This window comes from Corvus moneduloides, chromosome 25 (genome assembly GCF_009650955.1).
Source record: "Corvus moneduloides isolate bCorMon1 chromosome 25, bCorMon1.pri, whole genome shotgun sequence".
Lineage (NCBI taxonomy): Eukaryota > Metazoa > Chordata > Aves > Passeriformes > Corvidae > Corvus > Corvus moneduloides.
The window spans coordinates 5,193,844-5,207,468 of NC_045500.1; the positions used below are offsets into that span (position 1 = coordinate 5,193,844).

Here is a 13,625-nt window from a genome sequence, read left to right on the forward strand (position 1 = left end):
GTAATTATTCTTTGTGGTGCAGTGGAAGCTTGGAGTGACTTTTCCATTGATTTTTTCCCACAGATTTTGGCTTTGGGAATTTCTATAAGAGCGGGGAGCCTCTGACAACGTGGTGTGGGAGCCCCCCCTACGCAGCCCCAGAAGTTTTTGAAGGCCAGCAGTATGAGGGACCCCAGCTGGACATTTGGGTACCATTCTCCTTTCTTTTAATTGCATTCCAGTCAACTTTTGGGAAGCTGGAACGAATCTTTGGTTGTTCTTGAGCTGCAGATTGGGAATCTTCGATTTTTCTTAAGCTGTGGGTCTGGAATATTGGATTTTCTTTTTAAGCTGCAGACAAGTTGTTCCTCTTCAGGTTTATTTCTTGAGTGTCCTAAAATGCTGCTTAACTCTGAATGGAATTGGGGTTGCCTGTCCAGGTGGCTGCTAAATGTGCACTGCAGGTGGATGTCAGAGGGGAAAACCCTCCTCTAGAAGCTCCCTGGCTGGATGAGTGAAATTGGCTTTTTTCCAGTGCCTTTTAGTGTTTTCTGGGCTAAGTGGGAATTGAACCTTGACGAGGTTAAAGGGGTTCTGAAGCCCAGACACCCAGGAGAGAGGGGACTGCTCTGCTTTGATCTTGGAGCTGGCAATGAGCTCGTTTGTGCCCCAAAACCCTCCAGCAGCAGCTGCCTGGGGTGGAGTTGGTGTCTCCGTGTGTATTATTCCAAATGAGGAGGGGAGAGAGGGCACTCCCTGCTCTGATGTAGTAGGAAAGGGACTAAAAGGAACTGCAGAAATTCTGTGCACCCTTCAGAGCCTGCTTTTCATTCCTGCTTTGCTTTTATTGGCGTTTTGGGGGGTTTTACTTTAATTTTCTGATTTTATGTTAACTTTTTTGATTCACATCTTAAAGCAACCAGAGACAGGATGATTTGGCAGCCTGGAGAACACTGCACACAGCATCACCCAGGCACTGACTTTTTAGCCAGGGCAGATCATGGAAAGCCACCTTTGGGCCGCTCAGTTAATTTAAATTCATCCAAATTGCCTTCCCAAATAACAACTTGGTGAAGTTTTTAATCAAACAAATAAAAACCATGCTTTTACACGCATTTATTTGGCCTTGGGCTGACTGTGTGTACATAAGCACACGATAAATACTGGCTTTAAAGAGGCTCCAGCCTTCCTGGACCTTTGGGGACTGATAAACACAGAGCAGACGTCAGCCAGGTGACTCTGTGGACGTCAGAAGGGAATCCCTGAACTTTGGTAAATATTCCTTAAATATATAAGGTCCTAAATCATTAACAGGATCTGTCTCCCCACAGAGAGGGTGTTCATATTTAAAATAAAATCGTCTTCACTCCTGAGTTAAGGGTTCTGTGAAGGTGCTGAGCTTGCAGCAATCTGCAGTTCTGTTTTTGGCAGGGGTTTGTTTTAAAAATCTATATTTAATTGTAAAATCTCTTGTGTTTTTACAAAGTTTTGAGGTCAACACCTGCTTTTTTTCCCCTTTGGAAACCCAGTGCTGCGCCAGGCTGATGTGGTTCTCTCATGTGCTGTGGCACTGTTATTTTTTTGACAAGAATATTCCAGTGCCAATTCACTTCCATCCTTCCAGGGATAAGCAATTGGAGCAGAGCTCTTGCCCATTTTGTCCCCTTTTGCTCACATTAAATGATCCCCTCAAGCTGGCTGGTCACAGAAACTCTTCCCCACAGGCTCTAAATATAAAATATTACAGTTTTTCACACTGAGTGGCTGTTGCTTGAGGTTTGCTTTTGTTTGGGCAACGCTGAGATTAATAAAAATACCCTGAATTCTCAGCTGAAGTTGGGGTTCACTTCTCAGGTACCACTCAGTCACCCGTGTGCAGCTGCCTCCTTTTCATCCAAATTCCCTTTTTCTGCAGAACAGAGTTATTTCTGTGGCAGGGCTTGGCTTGCCACCCTCTAGAGACACTGCTGGGAGCTTGGGAATGGAACTGAAAATTCCCTTTTTCTCCCCACAGAGCATGGGGGTGGTGCTCTATGTCCTGGTGTGTGGAGCGCTGCCCTTTGATGGACCCACCCTGCCCATCCTGAGGCAGCGAGTCCTGGAGGGGAGGTTCAGGATCCCTTATTTCATGTCAGAAGGTAACAGTGCTGTGGTTTTACTCTCTTGGTGTGGTTTGAGTAAAATCTGGGATAATCTGGGGGGCAGGAGATGCGCAGGGGGAACAGCACTGTTGGCCATGCCTTGTATTTGAAGAATTCAGGCTTTTCTCCTTCTAAATGTGATTTTTAATCTTGTTTTGAGGGATTTTTAGCTGCAGTGAGGCAGTTCTGGGCTGGTGAGTCTCAGGTAACACTGGGCAAGTTTATAATTCTCTTTTTTTTTTCCTCCCACCAGAGTGTGAGCACCTGATCAGAAGAATGTTGGTCCTGGACCCATCCAAACGTTTGACCATTGCTCAGATCAAGGAGCACAAGTGGATGCTGGTGGAGGTTCCTGCCCAGAGGCCAATCCTCTACCCACCAGGAGAGGAGAACGAGCCCTCCCTCGGCGAGTACAACGAGCAGGTCCTGAGGCTGATGCACAGCCTGGGCATAGACCAGCAGAAAACTGTGGAGGTAAAACACCTCAAATGGAGGGAAAACACACCCAAATGGGGGTGAAACACACCCAAATGGGGGTAAAACACACCCAGATGGGGGTAAAACAGACCCAAATGGGGCTGAAACACACCCAAATGGGGCTGAAACACACTCCTGAGTGGGGTTGGATAAATCATTAACTTGGCAGCTGGAGAGAGACGAGGGCAAATTAGAAAGTAAATTCATTTTGAGTTTTTAAGAGGGTGGTCAAAGAAAATTCAAACAGGAGCGTGAAAGCAGAGAGCAGCTGATGTGTCTGCCCTATCCTAAGCCATTCTCGCCAGACATAAATGCCAGGATTCCCTGTGGAATTAACGGGATAATTGCCTTTAGGATGGGAGCTCAGTGCCTTCTGCAGGTTCAGAATGGTATCTGTGAGTGTCCCATCTATCTGGGAGCTCGCTGCAGTTCTAGGATTGATGTTTTCCTGTCCCTGCCACTCTGCTTTGAACCCTTCTCAGCCCAGAACAGCGTTTGCCTTCCCCACCGCCTCCTAAACCCCACCCCCCCCAAAATTCCCTCTTTTTCGTGGCAGAACACAAAAAACCAACACCCACCTGGCTGCTGCCACACTTGCTGTGCTTCTCTTTCTCAGTCCCTGCAGAACAAGAGCTACAACCACTTTGCTGCCATCTATTACCTGCTGGTGGAGAGGCTCAAGTCGCACCGGAGCAGCTTTCCCGTGGAGCAGCGCGTGGACGCGCGGCAGCGCCGGCCCAGCACCATCGCCGAGCAGACCGTGGCCAAGGTGAGGCTCCCTGCTGCCCTCCCGGCCTTGCTCAGCCTCCTCCTCCTCCAGAATCTCTCCATTCCACCTGCAGTGCCTCGCTGGCTGGTGTAGTTTCATCCTGAAGCACAAAATGCAAAGAGTGGGTTTGGCTCTGGTGGGGAGCTCTGGTTTTAACCTCAGCTCTTCTCCCAGCTGAAGTTCCCACTTCTCCCTCAGTTACAACCTCGCAGTTGTCCCAAGGATAATTTGTTTTCACACCTGGTGGCACCACAGCTCTTCTGACTGTTCCCTTTTGGCCAGTGCTGTGGATACTGCACTCCCAGAAATAAAGGTTAAAAACCTTTAAATAGCCCTGTTTTCCTAATTTCCTAAAAAAGTCATTGAAACCAGTCCTGAGCCCCCGGTAACATTCAGGGGGTTTGCATTGAATATAAAAAGGAATTTTAGAGCATCAAAAAGCCCTAAACTCTGTCTGTGCTGCTGGGGGTAAGTCAGCTTCAGTAACTACTGAGCTTAATTACATTTGGGGTTTGCCTGTGTGTTTTGGGGCTGGTAATGTTGTTTTTTTAATAGTTTAAAGGCTAAGAATGTTCTTCATCCTGAACCAAGAAATAAATCTTGCACTTCTGCTCTGACAGTGGTGGGCTACACATTGTTCCATTTGTGACTTGGAATGTTGCTCCCTACCTAAAATCACTCCAGTTTTGGAGTTGTTAAATTCTGTTTTTCAGGCACAAGCTGTGGTCCCCTCGGTGAACCTGCATTCCCAAAATCCAAGGCTGCTGCAGTCTCCAGGTCTCCCCTCAGCCTCAGGAGCAGAAGCCTTTTCCTTCCCTCCTTCCAGCTGCCAGGGAGAGGCAGCATTTATGGAGGAGGAAAGGGTTGAGACACCAAAGGTACAGCTTTTTAATCACACTATTATTTGTTGGGTTTTTTTTTTCCAGAAGTCATTACAGCTAAAAAATCTATTTGTCTTTTAAAAGCACAGCACTGCTTCCTGAAACTCAAGTATTTAAGCATCAAGAGCTGTAGGTATTCCACATTCTTTTTCCCTGTAACTCTCCACAGCTGGGTCTTTTTTCATCATTCCTCTGCCTCCTGTTCTTTGCTTACATTCCATTCTCACCACACTGCTTTTGGAAAGGGACAAGACCCCCAGAAAAGTGGGTTTCTTGCCCTTGTTCTTCTCAAACTTATTTTCAAGAGCCCTGAAGACTCCTCCTTCTTACACAGAAGGGTCATGGATGCAGCTGAAGTGTCCAAAGGGAGCTCCAGCCTGATCTGGAGTCAGCAATTAGAAGGGAAAATAGCCTAAAATAATTACATTTAGAAATATGTTACTCTCATAAAACTTCTGTTCTCTCTCTCACATTGCACCACGTTCTAACTTGAATTTCAGCATATTTATCCTGCCTGATGCCAGCTGGGGTTTGATTTCCTGCCTGCCAGTGTGAAGGGTTTATTGCTCCCTGGTTTGTTCCCAACACCAAGAGTGTGGCCCTGGTTCTCAGCACCAGCTCCTTGTGTGGTCTCTGGCAGCTGCAAAGCACAAAGCAGTTCAAAGGCACTTAAAAATTAACATTTCAAGCTTTATTTTGCATCCCCCTTTTGCTTTATAGGTGCAGTTTGGCCAGGGTAGGTCAACAGCTGGTGACAGCAGTGAGGTGTCAAGTCTGAGCTCACTTGGGAATATTCAGGGCCTTAATTTTTGTAGGACATGTCCACTAAAGACTTCCAGGCTCTGATCCCTGGAAAACTGCAAGGAGCCGATGTGGGATTGGTTCTCCTTTTCTGCCAGATCAGGGTGAGGCATTTGAGTGGGAAAGTCACAAATGGAAAGGAAGGTGTGTAAGAAATTCAATTTAGAGGTAAAATCCACGAAATCAAAACAGAGGCAGCAGACCCAGAGTTTCCCCATGCAGGAATCATCACTTGCCTGGTGTTTAAACTATTTATAGCTGTTTCTCAATGCTGCTTTAAATACTTTCCTACCTTATAGTCTGCCTCAGGACCATTTGTTAAGAGCTGCTGTCAATGCAGTGAAGCCTCTTTTCCACACCCTTTCTTTTCAAAATACCAAAGAACTTGGAGGAAAATTCAGGAATGGCTCACATGAAATGGCTTTACACAGAATCAGCTGCAGCAGTGCCAGGTTTTGTGCTGAAGGATTGTGTTGTTTCATCCATATTTTGCCCAGTGTGGTCCTATTCGTGCAGCAGGACAGTAATTGCACTACAGATCCTCCAAAGCTGCAGGACACAGGAATATTTAGGGGTTTTTTTTGCCTAAAATAAATAATTTTATATGGCAAAGAATCAGTTACGGTGCAGGAGGATCCATGGCAAACTGGCCTGGAGAATAAAACCAGAATGAAAATCCTAGGAGCAGTTTAGGCTGGAGAAGTGCCTCGAAAGGTCTGACTTAAAGCTGTGGGAGGCTGCTCAGGGCTTTATCAAGCTGGGTAAATCCAAGGAGGGAGATTCCACAGCTTCTCCAGGCAACCTGTGTTTGCAGGGGAACAACATCAATCAAGTGGACTTGTGCTGGGAAAGGGTGCATTTATGGAGTTACTCCTGAGCACAGCCCTGCAAGGCTGAAATACAAGGCTGGGGGTTTTTTGTGGTGTTTATCTGAGCATGATAAATGAGCACAGCAGGTATGGGAAGGGGGGAACAGCAGTATTGGACATTCCAGAAATATTTTATACTTGTGACTAAGCTGGCAAAGTTTTTAATAACTCAAAATAAAAAAAAAAAAAAAAAAAAACACCACCTTGGAGAACACAGAACTGTGGGAATAAGAATATTTAGGTTTAGGGAATTGAATGTTAAGGGAATGCAAGGGGGAAATTAAGAATCGTACTTGACAAACAAGCCTTAAACTCAGTAAAGATCCCAAATGCCTTCAGACCAGGGATTTCCTGCTTTTGGGGGCGATTCTTTGGGCACAGAACAAAGCTGGCCCCAAAACAAAGCTGTCCCCTGTCCCTTTGCCTCCCAGGTGAACGGCTGCCTGCTGGACCCCGTGCCCTCCGTGGTGATGAGGAAAGGATGCCAATCCCTGCCCTCCAGCATGATGGAAACCTCAATTGATGAAGGAATAGAGACAGAAGGAGAGGCAGAGGAGGACCCAGCCCAGGCCTTCGCTGCCCTGCAGGCAGCTCGAGGGGGAAAGCGGCGTCACACCCTGGCAGAGGTCACCAACCAGCTGGTGATGGTGCCAGGCACAGGTACAGAGCTCAGCAAGGACATCTCACAGCTCATCTTCTCCCTCAGCGCTCACTCTAATTAGCTAGTGATGGAAAACAGGAGGTTTTACAGTGATGAGTTCGAGACAGTTTGTATTTGCTGGAAAAGCCAAAGGGAAAAAAACCACAAAACACCCCAAAAGCTGCTGTAGAGACAGTGTAAAATTAAATCAGCAAATGTACAGCTGGCTAAACTCATGTACAACCCCAGCAGCAACTGGGAGATCTGGCTGGGAGAAAAGGCTGCTTTTTCAACTAAATGTCCCCAAATCATTCACCCCCTAAAGATGAGCTGGTGGAGAACGGTGGGGAAATAAAACCCTCTGGGCTCCAAAAGCAGGGAGGTGCCTAAACCTTTCAGGCTACAGTTTTGTCAGGATTATCTGTGAGATAAAAAAACCCTAAACACTTCCCAGACACGCCGGTGAACACCTGCAAAGTGTCTGATTGCTGCAAAACCCTGCAAAAACCAGTAGCAGATCCCCATTACTGTACTGCAAGTTTTACTTGACAATTCCTTTATCAAACTTGATTTTTTTGGCTGTTCACTCTGAGCTGGCCACTGTTGACAGGAGTAGCTCGAGTCAGTGGCACTGATTCCCACTGCACTTCCCTTTTTATCCTGGCTTTTGGGTTTTGTTTGTCACAGGCAAAGTCTATTCCTTGGATGAGAACTCCTCCCTGGGCAGCATCGACTCCGAGTACGACATGGGATCCATCCAGAGGGATCTCAAATTCCTGGGAGAGACCCCTTCCTTGAAGGAAATGGTGCTGAACAGCCACCAGGCCCCCCGGGTGACCCCCCCTTTCATCGGGCTCAGGCCTGCCAACCCGGCCATGCAGGCCCTGAGCTCCCAAAAACGAGAGGCCCACAACCGCTCCCCCGTCAGCTTCCGCGAGGGACGCAGAGCCTCCGACACCTCCCTGACCCAAGGTAACCCCTCTGCATCGATCACTGCTGTGTTCATAACCTGTTGGAATAATCATGATCCCCAGACACAGCAGGAAATGCCCTCCCTGCACAGCAGCCCCGCTGTGGCTCGGTTATCACCCAGCTTATCTCACAATGCCCGTGCCAGCCAGAAAATTGGGGTTTTTTTCTGATGAGGGGTTTTTGCTCCACTCCTCTCCAGGAATTGTAGCATTTAGGCAGCACCTCCAGAACCTGGCACGAACCAAAGGAATCCTGGAGCTGAACAAAGTCCAGCTGCTGTACGAACAGATGGGATCAGAGGAAGAACCTTCCCTGACATCAGCTGCCACCCAGCTGCAGGACCTCATTAACAGCCCTGCACAGGTACTTAAAGCAGAAATCAAGCTCCAGCTTAGTACTTCGGGGCAGATCAGGAGAGGATGAGGTGCTGTGGAGGTCTGAGAAGAGCTAATTGACAGATTAAATTCCCTATTCTCCTTTCTGCCTTCCCCAGACTGGAGAATTTGCAGCCTTTGCCCATCCTCGTGCTGTCAGTGAGAGGCTCTGTCATCCTTCCAAACCCAACAAAGTTATTGCTTTCAATCTGAAGGATGTTTTGGATTTAGCAGAGGCCAGTAACACCTTTGCTTTCCTTGGTGGACGTGGCCTGGTATAAACTGCAAGAAGGGATAACAGCCAGATTTGCAGAGTGAAATATTCAATAGCTCCCAGTGAGTCGTTTCAAGTGGAACAGGAACACAGCAACCACAGAATCTCTGGCAGGGAAAATCCTTAAAGAAAGGGGTAAGAAAGCCTCTTGTGCACATGCAGCTTGTTCCTCTTCCCTCTGCAGGAGGAAGGCTCTCAGCAGCAGCAGCAGGAAGCTCCATCTGCTTTCCCCAATGGTGCCCACCCCCCGTTGTTATCCCGAAGGCCGAGCCTGGAGACGCAGTACCTGAAACACAGGCTGCAGGTACCCCTGCCCTGCCTCCCTGCACTGAACAGCACAGCAGCTTTGGGATCCTGGTGCCCAGGAAAAGCACTCAGAGGATAAAGGAGCAGAGAACAGCTCAACTGGGAATTGCACCATGTTTTTCTGGTGTCAGGCACTGACCCTGATGATGCAAAAAGTGCATTCTTGCTGTTCCCTCCTCTGGCAGTGTTTAATAATTGCTGCTGGATACAGACTATTGCTGTAACACCCCATAAAGGTTTGCATCAGCATCTGAGCAGCCACTTCTTAACCCCCTGGGCCTTCCTCTTCCACACCCCCTTTATTTCAAACCCATTTTCCCACAGCTTTAGTTTATAGAAAACTTTTTTTCCCCCCACTTTTCCAGCTTGCAGCTTCTTCCACTTGGGAAGAAAGCTTTCCATGGATTTTTTTATGGTACAATCTCTCCTGCAAAAGTATTTTCTAAGGGTTAGAAGCCAATGGGCAGCAGGTTTTATGGGTTTAGAGAGTGGGTCTGTAGACAGCAGAGCAGTTACAGGGGTAGAAAATCTTTCTCTTGCTTTCTGGACTAATGCATTAAATCAAAAGCCATTTAAACCAGCTCTGCTTTCCTTGCAGAAGCCCACTCTGCTCTCAAAAGCTCAGAACACTTGCCAGCTCTACTGCAAAGAACTGCCCCGGAGTCTGGAACAGCAGCTCCAGGAGCACAGGTGAGAATCTTCCAAACTATGCAGAAAAGTTACTCTCAAGAGTAAAGAACTGGAACTCTCTTTATCCTTTAAGAAATGATCTGAAAAAGGAAAGCTTCACTTCAAAACTTCTTTTAAAAGCAAGAACAAGTCCTGCCACGTGTTTACGAATTTCTCTGCCTGATCTTCAGCTCCCAAATTCCCCAGAGCAGCGAACATGAGGCTTTAAAATACAAACAAAATGCATCTCATTCTTAACAAACTGAATTAAACAGTGCATGGGGTTAGCTTAAAAAATTGATAAAAAAGGGTTATCAAAGGAGATCTGTAATAACACTGGAAGGTGATAACTTTGATGTGCTGCAACGGTTAATGAGCAGGATTGCCCAGGGATTTCCCAGTGTACTGGGAGCAGTGTGAGTGACCCTTTTCGAGTCCAAATGGCCAGAAATAACTGCTTTTCTGTCCTGCATGCAGGCTGCACCAGAAGAGGCTGTTCCTGCAGAAGCAGTCCCAGCTGCAGGCCTACTTTAACCAGATGCAGATAGCCGAGAGCTCGTACCCCCGGGCCAGCCCGCTGCCCCTGCCCTGCCCGGAGGAGCCGCAGCCCCAGCAGCAGCCCCAGCCCCAGCAGCAGCAGCAGCAGCAGCAGCAGCCAGCCCAGTTCAGCCTGCAGCAGCCCTTGAGCCCCGTGCTGGAGCCCTCCTCGGGGCAGATGCACTTCGAGCCCTTCCTCAGGCAGTACCCGAAGGTGCAGCTGGAGCCGCTGCCCCCCAGCCCCTCACGGCTCTCGCCCCCGGGGCAGCCCCAGCCAGCACAGCCCCTCCAGTTCCCCTATCAGACTTGTGAGGTGCCTGCTGTCCCCTCAGCTGAGCAGTGCCACCTCCCCCAGAGCAGCGGGGCAGTGCCCGAGAGCCGGAGCAGCTCGGCCTCCGCGGAGGCTCAGCCCAGCTACGACCCCCTGGCCCTCTCAGAACTGCCCGGACTCTTCGACTGTGAGATGATGGAGGCTGTGGATCCCCAGCACGGTGGCTACGTCCTGGTGAATTAGCAGCCAGGGCTGAGTGCGAGGACAAATGGAGAAGCATGTGAATTTCTGGTTGTTCTTTTCGTTCCTACCCCCGGAATTCATGGTAGTTCTTCGACCCTTGAATTGGCAGGGGAACTAAAAATCCACCTGGCTGGAAGGGAAAAAAAAATAAAAAAAATAAGCAGGAGGTGTTTGGTCCCAGTGGCAGGGGCTGGAGAACAGGGAGTGCAGCTCCATCCCACGAAGTCTGCATGGAAGGAGGCAAAAAAGGTGAATTTCAGAGGAAGGAAATAGCCCCTTCTAAAAAAATCTGGGGAGTTTGTCAGCATTCATCCAACATTCACTTGGAGAGAGGAGAGTGAGTGCACACTTATCATACTTCTTGGCAATAAAAGCAATAGTTTTCATTGAAATTCAGGGTAGATTTGGGTCTGCGCTGATGGCAACTGAAATCCTCTGGAGAACAGGAGCACAAGGTGGAATTCAAGGGAAGTTGCACTTCCACTGAGCTCCTGGTCGGGAACTACTCCATGGCCAGCCCTGAGCATCTCAGGCAGCCTCCACTTCCTCCTGCTGGCACCCAAACAGGATTTCCCAAGCCTGCCAAGGAGCTCTTCACTGTCTGCTGAAGGAATCTGGAGCAAGGGACAGCTGGACTTTGTCAAAAGAAACCTGGGACTGTTTGGAGAGACCTCTGGGTGGGGATCGGAATTCTGGAGGATCAAGGATGAGCCAACAGACACAGAAGGTAAGGAGAACCATGGGAGAGCAAGAGCTGCAGGAAATGATACTAAAAATAATAAAATCCACCTGGGTGGCTTTTAAAATCGCCCCCTTTTGCAGGAGGGCTCTGTCCTGGAGAAGTTCTGCTCGCTGGAAAGGATCCCTGGGTTGCATTTTAAAAAGAAACAAACAAGCAAACAAAACTGTTTTGAATTTGCAGTATGTGTTGCTGGTGGTTTATTGAGCTTTGTATATTTGGACAATTATTTAGGGTTTTAGAACTTTAAGGATAAAAAAAAAACAATGAGCTTATAAAAAGAAAAAAAACACCCCTGTGAAGTGATAGTGCTGTGCCTTTTTCAGTTCTTTATCAGCCTCTATGCTTTTTTCTGAAGAAAGTAGACAATACCCTATTTATGTCCTTGCTGTGGCCAAAGTCCCTTCAGAGCACACGTCCCACCGTGTGGGACATGTTTAACTTTCTCAGTGTTTGAGTGGCTCGTGTATATAGGACACTGAAAGTATTACAGCAATATTTTAGCATCAAACTGTTGATGTGTCAACCATTTCAAGGGATGCTCCAGCTCCATCAGGAGTTGTGTCTCCAGAACTTTCCAGTCATGAAATCCAAGTCACAGGAGGGGGATGGCTCAGGGAGCTGTAGGAAGCTGAGATCTCCAGTCTGGGATTTGTCTCTAACCTTGAAGGATGGTGGGCCAGGCCAGGCCAGTGGCCAGTGGCCAGGCCAGCCCTTTCTGAGCAAACATTAAGCACAATTGCAGCTTCATTAAAGCACAAAGAGCGAGAGGAACTGTGCTGATCACGCCAGAGTTTGCTGGAAGGTTTGGTCTTTGATACTGCAAATCCCGAGGGTGCAGGGAGGTGGATAATCAGCATTTACAGCAATAAGACCACATTAAAACATGGAATAGGAGGAGTTTGGCCACTCTGTGTGTAGGGGGAAGGGTTTAACAGGGGACAGAAGGCACCTGGTCCCTGTGTGCTCAGGTAGAGACAGCTCCTGTTCTCTGGAGCCTGCTCTGACACTGGCCCAGGTCTGGTTCAGTCCAAATTGCTCAGCTTCTACTTCTGCTATCACAGGGATTCTCAAGGCAGCAGCAGCAAAGGAGAGTTTAAGGAACAGGGATCACAGGATAAAGATGGCCAGAAAGCTCTGCTTTCAACAGCTGAAAGAAAAGGTTTTTGTTGTATGGTTTCCCTTCAGAAGGAAATCCGTGGCACAGTGGAACACACCACCCCAGTGACACCTGCAGGGACTGACAGAGGGAGGGGAGACAGCCTGACAAAAACTGCAGCAGAACAGAGCAGGAACAAAGAGGAGACAGAGTCCTGTCCTTTCACTCCTCCTTCCCTGCCCCGCAGCATAACCCACGTGTTCTGGACTGTGAGTATCTGTGCAGTGAGGGCTGCTACAGGACACCCAGCACTCTGGAGACAGCCCCAGTCCTGCTCCAGCAGCTGGGTGACTGCCAGAACCATAACCACTTCCTTCCCCATCCAGCTCCAGGATCCTGCACGTTTCAGGATTCGAAAGATAAAAATAATTCCGTTCTGGAGTTCTGCAGTTCATTTATCAGGATGTGCCAACCAGTCTGAGCTCCTTAGAGCTTTGCAGTGCTGGGCAGGGGGAAGCTGCAGTATTTTTTAATGTAGTTTAGCCTGACTCTTCCCCTCAGCCAAAAGCATATTTAACATTTCATGTAATTTCCTTTAAGCCAATTAGGACTAAAAGGCTTCTGAAGCCTTCTCATACAGAGAGGATCCATTGGGCACCACTTCCTACTCCTTTGAAGTGGCTTTTTTGTTCCAATCTGTTCTGTTCTAACATTAGAGAACTGTGTACACTACTGTTAGAGTAATTATTAGCTTTATTATCTTGTACTACAGCCTCCTTTGAAGAGACTTTGGTGTGATGTATATGGGGTACAAATTTCATACGGAGAAAAGTGCAATATGTGTGTGTGTGGTATGTTCTTTAATGTATTTTTTTAAGGATTTAGAGGGTTTAGTCTCTGCTTTGGGATAAATGCACTAGTTTTGTGAGCTCCAGTTTGGCAAGTTCATCTGTAGTATTTACATGCAACTGATCTGCTGGACTCTGTAAAGCAGTTACAGTGTATTAATACAAAATAAAGAATACGTGCATTTCATTTTTTAAATTTCTAGTGAGCTAAAGCAGCACCTGCCACTCTTGTCTTCATTAGGGTCAGGTTATTCTCTCTCTGAGGCACCAAGAAAAGTCCTGTCTGCTGCAAACACTGCATTTTCTAGACTGAGGTTTGCTTCCCATGGCTCTGACACACTTGGGGTTGTTGGTACCACTGACTTTGGCCAAATATGAATTTGGAGAGACTGGAAAACTCGGTGCCACAGGATTGTCACAGCACTTTCCACTTTCATTAACAGAAGGCTCATTCAAAATTACTTAAGATGAGACCAAAAACCAGTGGAAAAAACCTCAGCAGCTCTTTTTTAAACATCTCTAGTGCCATTCCTGTGACCCTCAATGTTCTTGCTGACATCAAAGTGCGATGCTTGGAGATAAAAGTGCAAAAGTTAGTGGAGAACCAGTGGATTCATCTGGTCCCCCACCCCAAAACTGCTTTTAGGTGGTGACTCAGCCCCAAACAGCCGCCCCTGAGGGGTTTTTGTGACACACAGGGGCACAAAACCCTTTAAGCAGCAGGTGTGTGACAGCT

At 47.7% G+C, this 13,625-nt stretch overlaps 1 protein-coding gene across 3 annotated transcripts in view; it reads left to right on the top strand.

The window, feature by feature from the left end:
* The window catches only part of SIK2 (salt inducible kinase 2), a 29,208-nt gene extending 16,123 nt beyond the window's left edge, over positions 1–13,085 (top strand). For 2 of the 3 annotated variants that reach the window (XM_032134000.1, XM_032134001.1), the window contains 11 exons: positions 64–188; positions 1,994–2,117; positions 2,374–2,594; positions 3,214–3,366; positions 4,080–4,244; positions 6,349–6,577; positions 7,245–7,529; positions 7,729–7,892; positions 8,362–8,481; positions 9,082–9,173; positions 9,630–13,076. In XM_032134000.1, the coding sequence (XP_031989891.1) occupies positions 64–188; positions 1,994–2,117; positions 2,374–2,594; positions 3,214–3,366; positions 4,080–4,244; positions 6,349–6,577; positions 7,245–7,529; positions 7,729–7,892; positions 8,362–8,481; positions 9,082–9,173; positions 9,630–10,203 (2,252 nt within the window). In that variant the 3' untranslated portion in view covers positions 10,204–13,076. Of the gene's footprint in view, positions 1–63; positions 189–1,993; positions 2,118–2,373; positions 2,595–3,213; positions 3,367–4,079; positions 4,245–6,348; positions 6,578–7,244; positions 7,530–7,728; positions 7,893–8,361; positions 8,482–9,081; positions 9,174–9,629 lie in introns of all 3 variants that reach the window. The other variant, XR_004244465.1, reaches the window with a different exon arrangement.
* The last annotated feature ends 540 nt before the right edge of the window (positions 13,086–13,625 follow it).